This window comes from Perna viridis, chromosome 7, assembly GCF_037379345.1.
Source record: "Perna viridis isolate PV_CMFRI_1.1 ecotype Kerala chromosome 7, ASM3737934v1, whole genome shotgun sequence".
Classification (NCBI taxonomy): Eukaryota; Metazoa; Mollusca; class Bivalvia; order Mytilida; family Mytilidae; genus Perna; species Perna viridis.
In genome coordinates, this window is record NC_142451.1 from 48,102,282 (window position 1) to 48,120,295 (window position 18,014).

The 18,014-nt window shown below is 32.5% G+C and overlaps 1 protein-coding gene across 4 annotated transcripts in view; it reads right to left on the minus strand.

Annotated features, from left to right (window-relative positions):
- The window catches only part of LOC148613055 (uncharacterized), a 54,233-nt gene that overhangs the window by 9,961 nt on the left and 26,258 nt on the right, over window positions 1–18,014 (minus strand). For 3 of the 4 annotated variants that reach the window (XM_088595060.1, XM_088595062.1, XM_088595061.1), the window contains exons 12-14: window positions 13,329–14,212; window positions 12,347–12,422; window positions 10,191–10,245 (exon numbers count right to left, since the gene is read on the minus strand). In XM_088595060.1, the coding sequence (XP_088451186.1) occupies window positions 10,191–10,245; window positions 12,347–12,422; window positions 13,329–14,212 (1,015 nt within the window). Of the gene's footprint in view, window positions 1–7,940; window positions 8,347–10,190; window positions 10,246–12,346; window positions 12,423–13,328; window positions 14,213–18,014 lie in introns of those variants that run through there. The other variant, XM_088595063.1, reaches the window with a different exon arrangement.

The following is an 18,014-nucleotide window of genomic DNA, read 5'->3' on the forward strand; positions in this document are numbered from 1 at the left end:
TCCCGATGTGATGATTCTGTTTTCAGCGTAACATACTATGAGACTCAATGATTTTATTTTTTTTTTAAATTTTATACAAGTTTGATTCAAGTTAAACGATATTTTACAGATCGGGAAACAGAAAATGATTAACTGCCTTAAGCTTTATAAAATGTAGAAGTTACAGGGCTAAGTGCGCGACTGCACCAATTCGAAACGACCTAACGAATTGTTACATCGGGCACTGAAGATGAATTAATATATATACCGCCTTAATTTGTAGCTTCCAAACCAAAAAAAAAAAATACATACAACATTTTTCTGGATGATTATAGAACGCAAAACTGTAAAGTATAAATACTACATGTATGATATGGCGATATAGTATATATAATTGACAAAAACACACCACAACAGATTGACATTTAAGAGAAGAGAAATAAATTATTCTTGTATGCCTCTTTGACCAGATTTACCTCCAAATCTTGTTACTACAGGCTAGAAACCACTAATTCCACATCCCATAAGCTTCTATGCAAATTTCACAATATTCAATGGCTTCTCTGGACTTTACCTTAACTGTAACCTGCAGAGGACTATATATCAGCATGATTCTACATATGACAGCTCACAATCCCCAGAATGGCATGTGGGGTTAGCAGACTTGCAGTGCAGTACTGGTCACTGGAAGTCAAGTGTCTATAAATAGCATGGGAAATCCCAGTGTTTTCACAAGATAGGGGTATATTTAGAAATCATTGTGGAGATTAGGCTTCACATCACAAGAAGCAAAGTGCACCTATAAAATGTACAGAAATGTTTTTCCTTTCAGAAACTGTTTAAATTTTTTAAATAAGATGAGAACTTTTTTCACAGCAGTATGAGGAACAGGGGTAATTTCTGAGTAGGACTATTTTTGCGTGCGTTCCAAATGCTCATTGGTTGAATTGGTGGTCTGTAACCTAAAGGGTCACTTTCTGTCTTAGAAAAAATAAATAACTATACAAGTATCTTCCTATACACATACTGAATGCATTTGCACAGTTTCAGTGAAATGTGACAAGCACTTTTTAAAATATTTGATTTTTAAATATAGGGTATCCAAGTTGTGCGAGCAAAAAAGTGACAATATTCTACCATACTTAAATGCATTAGATTTGCAAAGAAATTTTTCTGACTTTTCAAATAAAAATAATCAATCATGACTTGTTTTTTAACAATGTTAATAAAGAGATAGCCTTTAAAAGTAATCATTTTCTGAAAAAATTGGTCTATTTTTAAAAATTAATGTCTGACATGCCTCCCCCTTTTTCCTGATCACATGTCAAGAAACCTTAAATCTTCAAATTTTTATAAAAGGTGATATCTTTGGCTTTAAATTTGTAAATAGTGTTTTCACATTAAAACATGTCCAGTAAAGGGCACCTAAAGCAAAAAAAAGTACTCAAAAATGGATTTTCCATGTTGCCATAGGGAAATGCTTATATGTCCTTAACAGCAGTAATGAAAGTGAGTTTTTCCTCATTTCTAACCAAATGTTTGCTCAAATTTACACAAAACTTGATTTCAAGTGCTGATTACCACCATATTTAGGTAAACATAGCCCTCAAAGTTTAATATTTGATATTTTTACTAAATTTTCTACACTTTTCACAAAATAAGACATAAAAATCAGCCAAAAAGACCAATTTACATAATTTGGATCTATAACTTAAAAAAAAATGCATATTATGCAGGATTTTTGTAGTGTATTCCTCTCATAGCAAAGTTTACAAGATCTTCAAGTAGTTTAAAGCTATTCCAAGAAACTTTTCATTTTGCCATGGCTTTAGCTTAAGGCTAGAAATTACTAATTCCACTTCCCATAGCCTTCTATGCAAATTTCACAATATTCAATGGCTTCTTTGGACTTTACCTTAACTGTAACCTGCAGAGGACTATATATCAGCATGATTCTACATATGTCAGCTCACAATCCTCAGAATGGCATGTGGGGTTAGCAGACTTGCAGTGCAGTACTGGTCACTGGAAGTCAAGTGTCTATAAATAGCATGGGAAATCCAAGTGTTTTCACAAGATAGGGGTATATTTAGAAATCATTGTGGAGATTAGGCTTCACATCACAAGAAGCAAAGTGCACCTATAAAATGTACAGAAATGTTTTTCCTTTCAGAAACTGTTTAAATTTTTTAAATAAGATGAGAACTTTTTTCACAGCAATATGAGGAACAGGGGTAATTTCTGAGTAGGACTATTTTTGTATGCATTCCAAATGCTCATTGGTTGAATTGGTGGTCTGTAACCTAAAGGGTCACTTTCTGTCTTAGAAAAAATAAATAACTATACAAGTATCTTCCTATACACATACTGAATGCATTTGCAGTTTCAGTGAAATGTGACAAGCACTTTTTAAAATATCTGATTTTTAAATATAGGGTAACCAAGTTGTGCGAGCAAAAAAGTGACAATATTCTACCATACTTAAATGCATTAAAGATTTGCAAAGAAATTTTTCTGACTTTTCAAATAAAAATAATCAATCATGACTTGTTTTTTAACAATATTAATAAAGAGATAGCCTTTAAAAGTAATCATTTTCTGAAAAATTGGTCTATTTTTAAAAATTAATGTCTGACATGCCTCCCCCTTTTTCTTGAACACATGTCAAAAACCCTAAATCTTTAAATTGTCATAAAAGGTGATATCTTTGGCTTTAAATTTGTAAATACAGTGTTTTCACATTAAAACATGTCCAATAAAGGGCACCTAAAGCAAAAAAAAGTACTCAAAAATGGATTTTCCATGTTGCCATAGGGAAATGCTTATATGTCCTTAACAGCAGTAATGAAAGTGAGTTTTTCCTCATTTCTAACCAAATTTTTGTTCAAATTTACACAAAACTTGATTTCAAGTGCTGATTACCACCATATTTAGGTAAACATAGCCCTCAAAGTTTAATATTTGATATTTTTACTAAATTTTCTACACTTTTCACAAAATAAGACATAAAAATCAGCCAAAAAGACCAATTTACATAATTTGGATCTATAACTTAAAAAAATGCATATTATGCAGGATTTTTGTAGTGTATTCCTCTCATAGCAAAGTTTACAAGATCTTCAAGTAGTTTAAAGCTATTCCAAGAAACTTTTCATTTTGCCATGGCTTTAGCTTAAGGCTAGAAATTACTAATTCCACTTCCCATAGGCTTCTATGCAAATTTCACAATATTCAATGGCTTCTTTGGACTTTACCTTAACTGTAACCTGCAGAGGACTATATATCAGCATGATTCTACATATGTCAGCTCACAATCCTCAGAATGGCATGTGGAGTTAGCAGACTTGCAGTGCAGTACTGGTCACTGGAAGTCAAGTGTCTATAAATAGCATGGGAAATCCCAGTGTTTTCACAAGATAGGGGTATATTTAGAAATCATTGTGGAGATTAGGCTTCACATCACAAGAAGCAAAGTGCACCTATAAAATGTACAGAAATGTTTTTCCTTTCAGAAACTGTTTAAATTTTTTAAATAAGATGAGACTTTTTTCACAGCAATATGAGGAACAGAGGTAATTTCTGAGTAGGACTATTTTTGTGTGCATTCCAAATGCTCATTGGTTGAATTGGTGGTCTGTAACCTAAAGGGTCACCTTCTGTCTTAGAAAAAATAAATAACTATACAAGTATCTTCCTATACACATACTGAATGCATTTGCAGTTTCAGTGAAATGTGACAAGCACTTTTTAAAATATCTGATTTTTAAATATAGGGTAACCAAGTTGTGCGAGCAAAAAAGTGACAATATTCTACCATACTTAAATGCATTAAAGATTTGCAAAGAAATTTTTCTGACTTTTCAAATAAAAATAATCAATCATGACTTGTTTTTTAACAATATTAATAAAGAGATAGCCTTTAAAAGTAATCATTTTCTGAAAAATTGGTCTATTTTTAAAAATTAATGTCTGACATGCCTCCCCCTTTTTCTTGAACACATGTCAAAAAACCTTAAATCTTCAAATTTTTATAAAAGGTGATATCTTTGGCTTTAAATTTGTAAATAGTGTTTTCACATTAAAACATGTCCAGTAAAGGGCACCTAAAGCAAAAAAAAGTACTCAAAAATGGATTTTCCATGTTGCCATAGGGAAATGCTTATATGTCCTTAACAGCAGTAATAAAAGTGAGTTTTTCCTCATTTCTAACCAAATTTTTGCTCAAATTTACACAAAACTTGATTTCAAGTGCTGATTACCACCATATTTAGGTAAACATAGCCCTCAAAGTTTAATATTTGATATTTTTACTAAATTTTCTACACTTTTCACAAAATAAGACATAAAAATCAGCCAAAAAGACCAATTTACATAATTTGGATCTATAACTTAAAAAAAAAATGCATATTATGCAGGATTTTTGTAGTGTATTCCTCTCATAGCAAAGTTTACAAGATCTTCAAGTAGTTTAAAGCTATTCCAAGAAACTTTTCATTTTGCCATGGCTTTAGCTTAAGGCTAGAAATTACTAATTCCACTTCCCATAGCCTTCTATGCAAATTTCACAATATTCAATGGCTTCTTTGGACTTTACCTTAACTGTAACCTGCAGAGGACTATATATCAGCATGATTCTACATATGTCAGCTCACAATCCTCAGAATGGCATGTGGGGTTAGCAGACTTGCAGTGCAGTACTGGTCACTGGAAGTCAAGTGTCTATAAATAGCATGGGAAATCCAAGTGTTTTCACAAGATAGGGGTATATTTAGAAATCATTGTGGAGATTAGGCTTCACATCACAAGAAGCAAAGTGCACCTATAAAATGTACAGAAATGTTTTTCCTTTCAGAAACTGTTTAAATTTTTTAAATAAGATGAGAACTTTTTTCACAGCAATATGAGCAACAGGGGTAATTTCTGAGTAGGACTATTTTTGTGTGCATTCCAATGCTCATTGGTTGAATTGGTGGTCTGTAACCTAAAGGGTCACCTTCTGTCTTAGAAAAAATAAATAACTATACAAGTATCTTCCTATACACATACTGAATGCATTTGCAGTTTCAGTGAAATGTGACAAGCACTTTTTAAAATATCTGATTTTTAAATATAGGGTAACCAAGTTGTGCGAGCAAAAAAGTGACAATATTCTACCATACTTAAATGCATTAAAGATTTGCAAAGAAATTTTTCTGACTTTTCAAATAAAAATAATCAATCATGACTTGTTTTTTAACAATATTAATAAAGAGATAGCCTTTAAAAGTAATCATTTTCTGAAAAATTGGTCTATTTTTAAAAATTAATGTCTGACATGCCTCCCCCTTTTTCTTGAACACATGTCAAAAACCCTAAATCTTTAAATTTTCATAAAAGGTGATATCTTTGGCTTTAAATTTGTAAATACAGTGTTTTCACATTAAAACATGTCCAATAAAGGGTACATAAAGCAAAAAAATGTACTCAAAAATGGATTTTCCATGTTGCCATAGGGAAATGCTTATATGTCCTTAACAGCAGTAATGAAAGTGAGTTTTTCCTCATTTCTAACCAAATTTTTGCTCAAATTTACACAAAACTTGATTTCAAGTGCTGATTACCACCATATTTAGGTAAACATAGCCCTCAAAGTTTAATATTTGATATTTTTACTAAATTTTCTACACTTTTCACAAAATAAGACATAAAAATCAGCCAAAAAGACCAATTTACATAATTTGGATCTATAACTTAAAAAAATGCATATTATGCAGGATTTTTGTAGTGTATTCCTCTCATAGCAAAGTTTACAAGATCTTCAAGTAGTTTAAAGCTATTCCAAGAAACTTTTCATTTTGCCATGGCTTTAGCTTAAGGCTAGAAATTACTAATTCCACTTCCCATAGGCTTCTATGCAAATTTCACAATATTCAATGGCTTCTTTGGACTTTACCTTAACTGTAACCTGCAGAGGACTATATATCAGCATGATTCTACATATGTCAGCTCACAATCCTCAGAATGGCATGTGGAGTTAGCAGACTTGCAGTGCAGTACTGGTCACTGGAAGTCAAGTGTCTATAAATAGCATGGGAAATCCCAAAGTTTTCACAAGATAGGGGTATATTTAGAAATCATTGTGGAGATTAGGCTTCACATCACAAGAAGCAAAGTGCACCTATAAAATGTACAGAAATGTTTTTCCTTTCAGAAACTGTTTAAATTTTTTAAATAAGATGAGAACTTTTTTCACAGCAATATGAGGAACAGGGGTAATTTCTGAGTAGGACTATTTTTGTGTGCGTTCCAAATGCTCATTGGTTGAATTGGTGGTCTGTAACCTAAAGGGTCACTTTCTGTCTTAGAAAAAATAAATAACTATACAAGTATCTTCCTATACACATACTGAATGCATTTGCAGTTTCAGTGAAATGTGACAAGCACTTTTTAAAATATCTGATTTTTAAATATAGGGTAACCAAGTTGTGCGAGCAAAAAAGTGACAATATTCTACCATACTTAAATGCATTAAAGATTTGCAAAGAAATTTTTCTGACTTTTCAAATAAAAATAATCAATCATGACTTGTTTTTTAACAATATTAATAAAGAGATAGCCTTTAAAAGTAATCATTTTCTGAAAAATTGGTCTATTTTTAAAAATTAATGTCTGACATGCCTCCCCCTTTTTCTTGAACACATGTCAAAAACCCTAAATCTTTAAATTTTCATAAAAGGTGATATCTTTGGCTTTAAATTTGTAAATACAGTGTTTTCACATTAAAACATGTCCAGTAAAGGGCACCTAAAGCAAAAAAAAGTACTCAAAAATGGATTTTCCATGTTGCCATAGGGAAATGCTTATATGTCCTTAACAGCAGTAATGAAAGTGAGTTTTTCCTCATTTCTAACCAAATTTTTGCTCAAATTTACACAAAACTTGATTTCAAGTGCTGATTACCACCATATTTAGGTAAACATAGCCCTCAAAGTTTAATATTTGATATTTTTACTAAATTTTCTACACTTTTCACAAAATAAGACATAAAAATCAGCCAAAAAGACCAATTTACATAATTTGGACCTATAACTTAAAAAAATGCATATTATGCAGGATTTTTGTAGTGTATTCCTCTCATAGCAAAGTTTACAAGATCTTCAAGTAGTTTAAAGCTATTCCAAGAAACTTTTCATTTTGCCATGGCTTTAGCTTATGGCTAGAAATTACTAATTCCACTTCCCATAGGCTTCTATGCAAATTTCACAATATTCAATGGCTTCTTTGGACTTTACCTTAACTGTAACCTGCAGAGGACTATATATCAGCATGATTCTACATATGTCAGCTCACAATCCTCAGAATGGCATGTGGAGTTAGCAGACTTGCAGTGCAGTACTGGTCACCGGAAGTCAAGTGTCTATAAATAGCATGGGAAATCCCAGTGTTTTCACAAGATAGGGGTATATTTAGAAATCATTGTGGAGATTAGGCTTCACATCACAAGAAGCAAAGTGCACCTATAAAATGTACAGAAATGTTTTTCCTTTCAGATACTGTTTAAATTTTTTAAATAAGATGAGAACTTTTTTCACAGCACTATGAGGAACAGGGGTAATTTCTGAGTAGGACTATTTTTGCGTGCGTTCCAAATGCTCATTGGTTGAATGGGAGGTCTGTAACCTACATATGTCTAACAAATTGCATAAAACATATCACTAAGGTGTAATTGTTTTTTACTTTATTCAACATATGCTAATTGAACATGCATATTACTTTGTTTATTTCTTTTTTAAACAAAATAAATTTTCTCTTTTGCTTTCGTTTAAAATGAAGATGATATAAAGTGTTTTAATATAAAAAATGGAACAATTTTGAGTTTATTAAAGGGAGATAATTTTATTTTTTCTAGCAGGCTCTACAGTGCGTATGTACCCTCATCCTTTTTAATCTTTAATTGGCTAACAAATATAGAAAATTCAACACGACTATAATATGTATTTATTAATATGCTTTAATATATAGGGTAAAGTGCTGCAGTAAATTTAATGACGTGTTACTCAATAATACAAAATAACATCAACAGTGATGCATAATATAATGAAGGTGAAATCTTAAACGCTCCCGAAGAAACATATGAATTCAAACACCATTCCTTTCATAATTTTTATCAGTACTGTTATTATTAACTTCAAAAATGGTAAAATTTGTTATGATACATGGTTTGTATTGTTGTTATGCATTTTCCTATTGTCCGGCTTTGGTTAGGAACTGTGGGTAGTCATGGTTCTTGGAGTCTTGGAGTCGAATTGTCCGATATTGATAAGCTGATTACGTCATTTTCGTAAACATTTGGCTGCAACGTTTTGACCATCCCTATCTTGGAAAAAGCTAAGATTCGATTTGTATTTTAGATTTGTATATTTAGATTGAAGTGGTTCTAAATTGCATTTACCGAGTATACAAGAATGAAGATGCCATGATGCTATTTTTAAGCTCCCTATTTTACAAGCACACACCGGATATTCATGACCAACTGAGGTTTTTTAACGTCCTAGACCACCCTGGCCATAAATATTTTGAACCCAGTTGATGATAAAATATTTAAGATCTTAGGAGCGTATTACTTCTCAATCACCAAATCTTTAAGCAAAACCAAAACAGCTTAGCAGGGCGCAGACAGATATAAATGCAGTGTCCAACCCAGAATGACTGGGGCAAGGTGGACACTACATTGAAGCTTATACCAATCCAATCAAAAAGTGTTCAAAAACTTTATAATTCCGACTTCGACAATACTTTCATTTGACATGATGAAATCAGTGAATAATTTCATATGTCAAAAAAACCTACATATTTAATTTTGTAAGACAATATGGACCTGTCAACAATTATTATGATCATCAAAGAATACCTAGAATTTTTGGTAAAAAGTATACCTGTAGGTCATTTTACTGAGTGAAAATTCTAGCGTGCATCATTTAAAATATTTAGGAAAGATATATTTTTTCATTTACAAGCATCCAGCCATAGACATCTTTCTTCATTCACATCGAAACACGATGCCGCCCAATCTTCCCGTAACATTTAATCGAGATCAAAAATCTTTAAAGACACACGTCATTGCCGGAAATATGGAACAGGCTTTCTGACATCTAAATTGTTAACGCTACAAGTTCCACCCCCCCAAAGAGGAAAAAAAGAAAAACAGTCGTTACCTATCTTTATGGTAAACAAAATAATGGTCCAATTTAAAAGAGATCATTTATACTTATACTCAAGTCAATGTCCATAAACCTAATGTCTACAGCGATGACAACAACGAAGACTCAACGACGACACCATAATACTATTTTATGACTGTCGATTATTTTTCGAATGCAAAATTATTAGGTTAAGCAAATAAAGAACAATGCGTATGAAACATAACCAACTGTTTAGTAAAACACAATATGCTGCTTAATCAATATTATATTCATTCATATCGCTTTCAAATTGAGTTTATGACTTAGGTTTATTTTGTAATGTTAGAACTGACCATCATTAATATGGATTAAAATTTTGATCTGATCTGAAAGAAAGAATATAGTTTAGCTAGATCCTTTAATCTCAGTTTCCGCTATATAGATGACGTATTATCTTTAAACAATCCTAACTTCAGGTATTTAATACATCGCATCTACCCAAAAGAACTTGAGAAAAAGGATACTACAGACACTGTGATGTCAGCAGAGGGCGCTTACCCTATCGGTGCACCTGGTCCATGCTCCCAGTTTTTAGTGGAGTCCGAGTTGCTCATTTAATTTTGTTACTTTGTATGTATGATTTTAGTTACTTTACGTTCTTTGTTGTGTATGTCTGTTTTCAATGTCTGGTCTTTGTCCCTGGATTACGTTCTTTTGATTACCGCTATAACCTTGGTTCCTTTGATTACTCTTGAATCAATGATTAGTGACCTGCCAGGCTAAACATTTTTTAATAAGTTGCACAATGCATTTAAGTTAGATAGATTACATTATATGATTTCAAACAATCACATCAAATGTGAATATATAAATCTAATATTTGAATAAGTTTTTCTATAAATGAATAGCTAGAAAAAGTAATTTCATTTACAGCTGCGGCTTTACACAATTCTAAATCCGATATTTGAATATGATGATCTACGTGCAATAAAAAATTTGCGTACATAAGGTTCATATTTTTTTTTAATTTGGGGGGGGGGGGATACTTACCCAAATCCGGATGTAAGGCTGAAAAGCAGACATCTGTCTATTACTCGTTGTTCTTCTTTTTTCATGGAACAATAAAAGAAAATTACGCATCATCACCAAGATCATTTGGCAGAGCGTTTCATGAAAAGAGATTTTGAATTAGTACAGATTGAGAGGGCAGATCTTATACTTGTTTATACTCTAAACTGTTATTTTTTTTTACCGATCCGATCCCAGCTATTCATACCATAAATAATAAGTATAAAAAGACAAACACAAAACAATAGCATTATAAGAGTAATCAAGGGAACCAAGGTTATAGCGGTAATCAAAAGAATGTAATCCAGGGACAAAAACCAGACATGGAAAACAGACATACACAACAGATAACATAATTTAACTAAAATCATACATACAAAGTAACAAAAGCAGATGAGCAAGTCGGACTCCACTAAAAACTGTGAGAATGGACCAGGTGCAACGGTAGGGTAAGCGTTCTCTTCTTTTCTAGAAACACCCGCCGAGTTGCTATGTATGTCAAATCTTTGGAACCATTGTCGAAGTGCACCAAGTGATTTCATGTTTATATTTTTAGAAGAATCCAGCAAGTTATCCCTCTTTAGTGTCTAGTACACAGAAGACAGAAACAATGACAAACAAATCTGAGCTCATTGAATATTAATGGAAGTCATTTGAGGTTACGTTAATAAGCCAAACATATATATCAATATATTTTTATACAACACAAAATCTGTACCATTTGGCAGGCTATCGAATGAAAATTTAAATTTGAAATTTCAACTTCAGATGAAGTGACAGGTAGGATGTTTTCTTAAATAAAGACAGTGCAGTTCATCTCATTTATTTAAAGTGAGTAAATACCTGGGCCATTGATACTCGATAAGTTTGAGTTTATATTTCAAATGAATATTTGTTACCGATAAAAGGTGATTAAGCGCACTGCCCTATTGGATCACGTCCAGACAGTATGCATCGATTCAAATATATGATATGGAATTGTGGTATTATCTCACTTTTTATGAATAAAGGTCCATTACTCGAAATGTAAATTTTGAATTTAGTTATAAATGTTTTCCAATAGCAAGGCTTGATACGGTCGCAGATACACAGTAGAAATATTTGGCATAAACTCTGTCATAATAAATAAGAGGTATTTATGGGCAAGGGCGTTTATAAGGTATGACGGTCCCATGCATGGATACACGGACGCAAGAACAATTATATTTCTAAATCCATGTGTCGCGTTTGGGGACAAAATGTCATTAATGTTGTTCAGAAACTAAAAGATGTCTTGATCAACATTAACACTTTCTCTTTATTTTTGATAAGGATCAAGTCAACGAAAGGAAACCACTATTTTGACAAAGAATGTCGTGACTGTAAAACTAACGTTATGGTCAGAAACAACAGTGACCTAGCTAGGATTTGAAAATAGAGTGGCGCACTTTAACTTGTTTTTTTTTTTCAACCAAAGTGGAATATTGGATTTTTTTTAAGAATTAAGTTTCCATTAAGTCAGAAATATTTTTTGCTTTTCTTGCATGTTTGTATTCTTATGGCATACCTTCCAACTTTTGAAAATAAAGTTTTACTGCAGTTTATATGCATGACACCCATATTGTATTAAAAGACCTATCTCAGTTGACCAAATGCTTTGTGGAAACATATACATGAATTTTTTTTAATAGAAGTGATTAAGCCTCAAATGAATAGCTTAAGTTGAAAATTTCCCTCATTTTCTTTAGTACACAATTTCTATAATACAAGAATGATGTGTAAACGAAATTTTACATCGCTTTTTTATCTTTATAGTCGAAATATTTCATTACTCTAGCAGAACCGCAGCATTCTATGACCCTTTAGAGGTGATTAAGGGCATGTGTTTCTATATTTATGACATCTTATGAAGTAAAATGTTTCATGAAAAGCAATAAATGTTCAATATTACTCCAAATAAATTTTAAAATCATATTAAATTAAGCGGAATATCATTTCCTATAACTAATGTAATTATAACTTTTGAAAAATGTCCTGTACTTTTGAAGATATAGGAAATTTTCAAGATAATTGAAAATGGAAGGGAGGTAACTGACATTTTGAATAAACAAGCAACAGATTTTTAACAATATTCCACAATGATGTATACATATACTTACTGTGGTCACTTGGTTTATCGGTACTTGAATTGTATAACATATTAAACACCTCAACAAGACCTTTCTCCTTTTTTCCCTGCAGAACAGATACAGAGTTTAAAATTATTTTTTACATCTTTTTTGTGTAAGTGTAAGTTTCTTTTCAAGGTTCTAAATTAATTAAAAACAAACCTTCACCACAAATTGTAAGAACGATCACCAGAAACTATTATTTGTTTTTATTTCTTACTTCCACAAAGAACATGACGACATACTTTACATTTCTTGTTTTTACTATTACTGCATGGATGTTCAAAAATGGACATACATGTAGAACTTGAATCTAATGCGTAACCACTTTATTGCAGCTCTTCATCATTACAAAAGTATAGGTTAGTCACAGTATGATTGATAAAATTATCTTAAAAAAGCTTTCGTTGATAAAATAGTCATTTTAATGAATTTCTTTCAGAAGGTATTTAAAATTGCTAGTATGATCCAGTATACAATTGGCATTTATTTATAAGTGGCGCTGTTATTGTCTGCCAAGTATGATCTTATGTTAAAATAAACTAGATATTTTTTCTTATATAGAAAAAAAAAACTGCAGTTAATAAAGCGTAAACTCGACAGAGATTAAGTGTAGGTTGGCAGGTTCACGTATGTTTATTCGCAGACTTAAACCAAACCGACCTGCCCTTACCCTACCTAAAACTATATCAAAGTTGTTAATATTGCATAATTTGATCTAAAGATTGAAATACCTCTTTAATATGGTTATAAACTTTGGGAAATTGAAAAGAGATTGTCAAATCAAAATTTTTACAGGTACAAAGAAGAAGCGAATAAGTAGCAAACAGATTAATAAAGAGTAATTAAGAAGGAACCAACTTCATTAACCTTAGAAAACCATGTATATGGGTGTGTGTGTGTGTGTGAAATTGTCTTTATAATATGAAGAAATGATGAATGGCAAGAACAGTAGTAAGCATGAAAAACTTACGCTGTTTAAAGTATGGCTATTAGCCCAACGTAAAGAGTCCGTCAACTTTTCTTTTTCCCTTTCATCCATTAACTGTGTGTTTTCAACAACTTCCATTATATTTTTAGTTGCTTTATCGATTGTATTTCTGAATCCTAAATAGTCTTCGACCGTCACTGTTTCAGTATCTTTCCATATGCTAACAGGTTCGGCTATCCTCATTAGTTTATATAACAAGTCATCTTCATCTTCAAGCGAGTCTATATCGATGTTTGCCTTCGGTTTAAATAAACAGCAACAGTTGCCATTGCAGGAAGAAAAAATATTCAGGTTTCTTACTTTTTCAAAAAGAAAGTTCCAGTCTTTCAATGAATGAAAACTCTTTGAACTTCTTAGATAATTGTCTTGACATTTACAGCATTTTTCATCCACAAAGGCATGGTAAAGTTGGTGCTTGTATAATTTCAAAAAACTTTTAAAATCATTTCTGCACATTCTTGATAATGCATATTTTGATAGACGGGGTACATTGAATACTAAGCACTTTAATAGTGAAATATCACAACTATCAATGCTTAGACATGAATTTGCTATGAAACGCTTTGAACATTCATTTGGAACTTGGCAAGTACACTGGTTGTTGTCTGTAAAAAGTCGCTTCCAATGCGTTTCCGAAATATGTTTCTTATAAGTACTTAAATTGCATTCACAACAAGAAAGTTGTTTCTTCCTTTTATGGCAAAGATTGTGCCTTTCAGTTTCCAAAATTTCAGTTATTGATTTGCCATTAGATACACAAAATTCGGTTATTACTTTTTTTAAAGACTCCACAGTGTTTACCATTACTAGTCGATTGAAACTTTTCACAGTTTTCTTGTCCATTCTCAAATAATTTGATAAGCAACCTACAAATACCAGACAAAACTAACATTTAAGTATTTATGGGAGGCTTCAACCCAAAGATAGTCTACAATTCCTGTTAGTTTTGGGTATCATTTCTTTCCATTTTACGTCTTACTATTATTTTTTTTATGTGAGGTTACTTATACACTGAATAAACAAGAAGCCATTTTAACGCTTCATTTGAATTGCAAAGAAAATGTCTACAATGTAAAGTAGGAACAGAGTATTCAAACTTGATATTGTTATTACTCCCATCGCGATTAAAGGTTTTGAAGATTCTGACTAGAATAAAAATGGTCAAAGCTAAATAATTTGCAGTAAAACAAAAGAAATATGCAATTTAGCAAAGTTAACGCAATACTTGTTTCCGATTACTTTTAAACCCTTCATAAGCCACAATCTTATCTGTACCTAAAACAACCCAACATTGTGTGGTATGGGAACACAAATAGTACAATTTCATACATTTTTACTTCATTTATTGCTCAGAATCAACGAAATATTAACTTCCTGCTGATTTGGTCCAAAAATCATTTATGGATATGATAATCACCCCTTAAAGAAATTAAACCATGACAATACTTTTTTGTATAGGTTTTCCTCATCACTAAAGACCGTGTGATGACATAAGTTGTTTGAATGTTCGTTGTTTGGCTATTGGTAGATGTCATTTTCATGGCGCAGATGGATACTCCGTAACGATCCACGAGTTCATGATGACGACCATAAAACTTTTGTAGTAATGACTTCAATCTTGTAGCAACATAACCCTGTTTCAGAAGCCTATTTGTTAGAATTCTAGCGCGATACAAAAAGTCTGCGTAGTCTCGACAAGCTCTGGCATAACGTACGAGTTGTGATATGAACACTCCATACGCAGGTGCTGAAGAGATGTGGAATAGATGTTGCCACAGATGAAAGGAATGTTGACAATTCTTAATGAAAAGTCATCACGTTTGTCGTAAAGTTTGGTAAATAGTTTTCCTTTACTATCGATTTCTAAGTGTAGGTCAAGATATGAGGCTGATTTTACAGTGTCTGTAGTATCCTTTATCTCAAGTTCTTTGGAGTAGATGCGACGTATCAAATCCTCAAAATTAGGATTGTTTAAAGATAATACGTCATCTATATAGCGGAAACTGAGATTTAAGGATCTAGCCAAACGATATTTTTTCTTAATGATCAGACCAGCTATAAAGTCAGCAATCAATACACTTTTAAATCCTGCGATTGTTTAACTAAAAAAAAACAAGTACAATACATGGTTTGGTCCTTTCAAGACTCCAACTCCTAAACAGTTCAAGACAAAACCACAAAAATCAGTCCTAGTCTGACCTTTGCAGCATTTTGTAACGCCCCTCAATATGAATAACAACCACTAACTTTTTTTGTTGTAACCTTGTAGTAAAGACTCTATGTTCTATTTTTTTTTGTAATAGCGGCCATGTTTTTGCCGGATTAAAAACCCCCACATCAGTTCTATGCAGGATATCCAAAGGACCATTCATACAAGAAGTGTCAGAGGAGATTTTTGAAAGATCTCATCATGTTGAATACTTTTATCTAGTAAAAATTTGGCTAAACTTAACGATTGTGGAGTTATGCGAAAACCTACTGTCTGGTCCTATTTCTATTTTTAGTAATGACGGTCATGTTTATCGACGGATCAAAAATTCGTTCTATGCAGGATACCATACCCGAAGAAACATGTATGGGAGGTTTGGTTTCAATGGGTCAAGTAGTGTCAGAGGAGAAGATTTTCGAAAGAAATAATTTTAAAAAGAGCAACAAAATGTCAAAAAAGGCAATAATCTAAGTCTCACTAACCACTTCTGGGTCAAATGGCCCTATGTGGTACCAACAACACATTGAACATCGATCTTTGTATTGTAAGTGCATTATTTGTGAGTATTTAGTATCATATTTGTAATTTACTACAAAAGTGTATGAATACTGTTTACATGTGTGAGTAATTTGCCTCCATGTTGTTAGTTAGCAGAAAAGGTAAAAATGTGGAGTTTCTGTATTATTCATTCAAGTAAATTTTGTGAAGAATTTGTACGGTCATCGTACCGTTAGAATTAAGATTTTGGAAGTCTTATTGTCCAAGCTTCGCAATGGTATGCAACTAAAAGATGTTTAACATGTTAAGTAATTGAAACATCAGAAGTGGTTAGTGAGACCTGCATTGATTGAAACGTAAATTTGACAACACATAGATCTCATCATGCTAAACACTTTTATCCTAAGTAAGAATTTGTCTTAAACTAACGGTTTTGGAGAAAAAACATTGTCTGACCACTATATTCTATTTTTAATAACGCTATATTTTCAGATGGATCATAAATCTAAACAAAGCTTTTGTGCAAGATACCCTAAGAAACCTCAGTGCAGAGTTTCATATAATATCGCTCAGTAGTTTTCAGGAAGATTTTTTAAATTGTTAACGACAACGACGACGGACGCCAAATGATGGCAACAGCTCGCATGACCTTTGGCCAAGAGAGCTAAATATAAGTGAAATCAAGAGAAACAAGTAACCAGAGGCTCACGTGAGCCTGTATCGCTCACCTGGTTTAATTACTTGCTAAATATTTCATATAATTTTGCGTAAATTTACAAGGAATTTTCCTTAGATGAAGATTTTCTTGCAATTTAAAGCATTGGTAAACAGGAATTATTGCACGGGACAGGTTGGAAAGGGGACATAATGCATAGTTTGCAACCCCAACATACTAAACTCCGGAACCAGGCCTTTAAAAATGCAGAAATTGCCATTGTTTTGCGGAATCCATGAAATTTCTGCAAAACACAGCGTTTCTTAGCCTCCAATATGATTACTTTGCTAAAAAACTAATCTTATTAAACTAGGCATTTCACATCCAGTTTTGTAAGGAAATATAGTTTACAAGGCACATAAATGCAAACAATGTCCATCAAATCTTAAGAATTATTTAAATAGACTGATTCATAAAGGATATAAATTCGACATTGTTGTCAGATCATTAAATCTTGTCTTTGTAGGAAAAAATATTGATACTCTTATTAGATCATTACATTATAACTTAATCATTCATATTTTAGCATTTTAGTCATTGCACAACTTCTTGCTAGACCAACATAGTCTATGATGTTGCAGTTCTAAATCCTTTGGAAGTTTTGTAACTGATATTTTTTGTGTTGGGAGGCTTGAAGATTTGTCATCCTTATTTGTGTCCTGAGCTTGCTTTCAGTAACTGCGAGCATTCATTGTTTATACCTCATTTGTTTGTCTTCTATGTTATTGTTAATAATTGTTGAGGTACTTTTCTAATGAATTGGATGTATTTCAGGTTGATTTTTACTGTGTGTCTAACTTTGTATTTATTTTAGCCTTTGACCGTATAGAGGGGGAGGGTTTGGATCCAACAAAACTAGTTTAACCCCGCTGCATATTGTTTGCGCCTGTCCCAAGGCAGGAAATATAGTCACTGGCATGTAGTTGTCTTTTTTTAAAACATTTTAGTTTCTTACCATAAATGATAAACTGATATAGTATTGAGGAAGGGCCGGACCTTTTTCGGGATGCTGGGATCAGAGGTTTTTAAGCTCAGGATTTCGGGATTTCTGAGAATTAAGCCCGGGATTTCGGGAAATAAATCCACCGGGAATCGGGATTTTAGCAGTTTTTAAGTTCCTTTGTTGTTCGGGATTTCGGGATTTAGAAAAAATAAAGTCGGGATTCCGGGATCAGACCCCCTCCAGCCCCCCCCCCCTCAGTATTGTGTTCACTGATTTATCCACTTTGTTTTTATTGGGGCAATT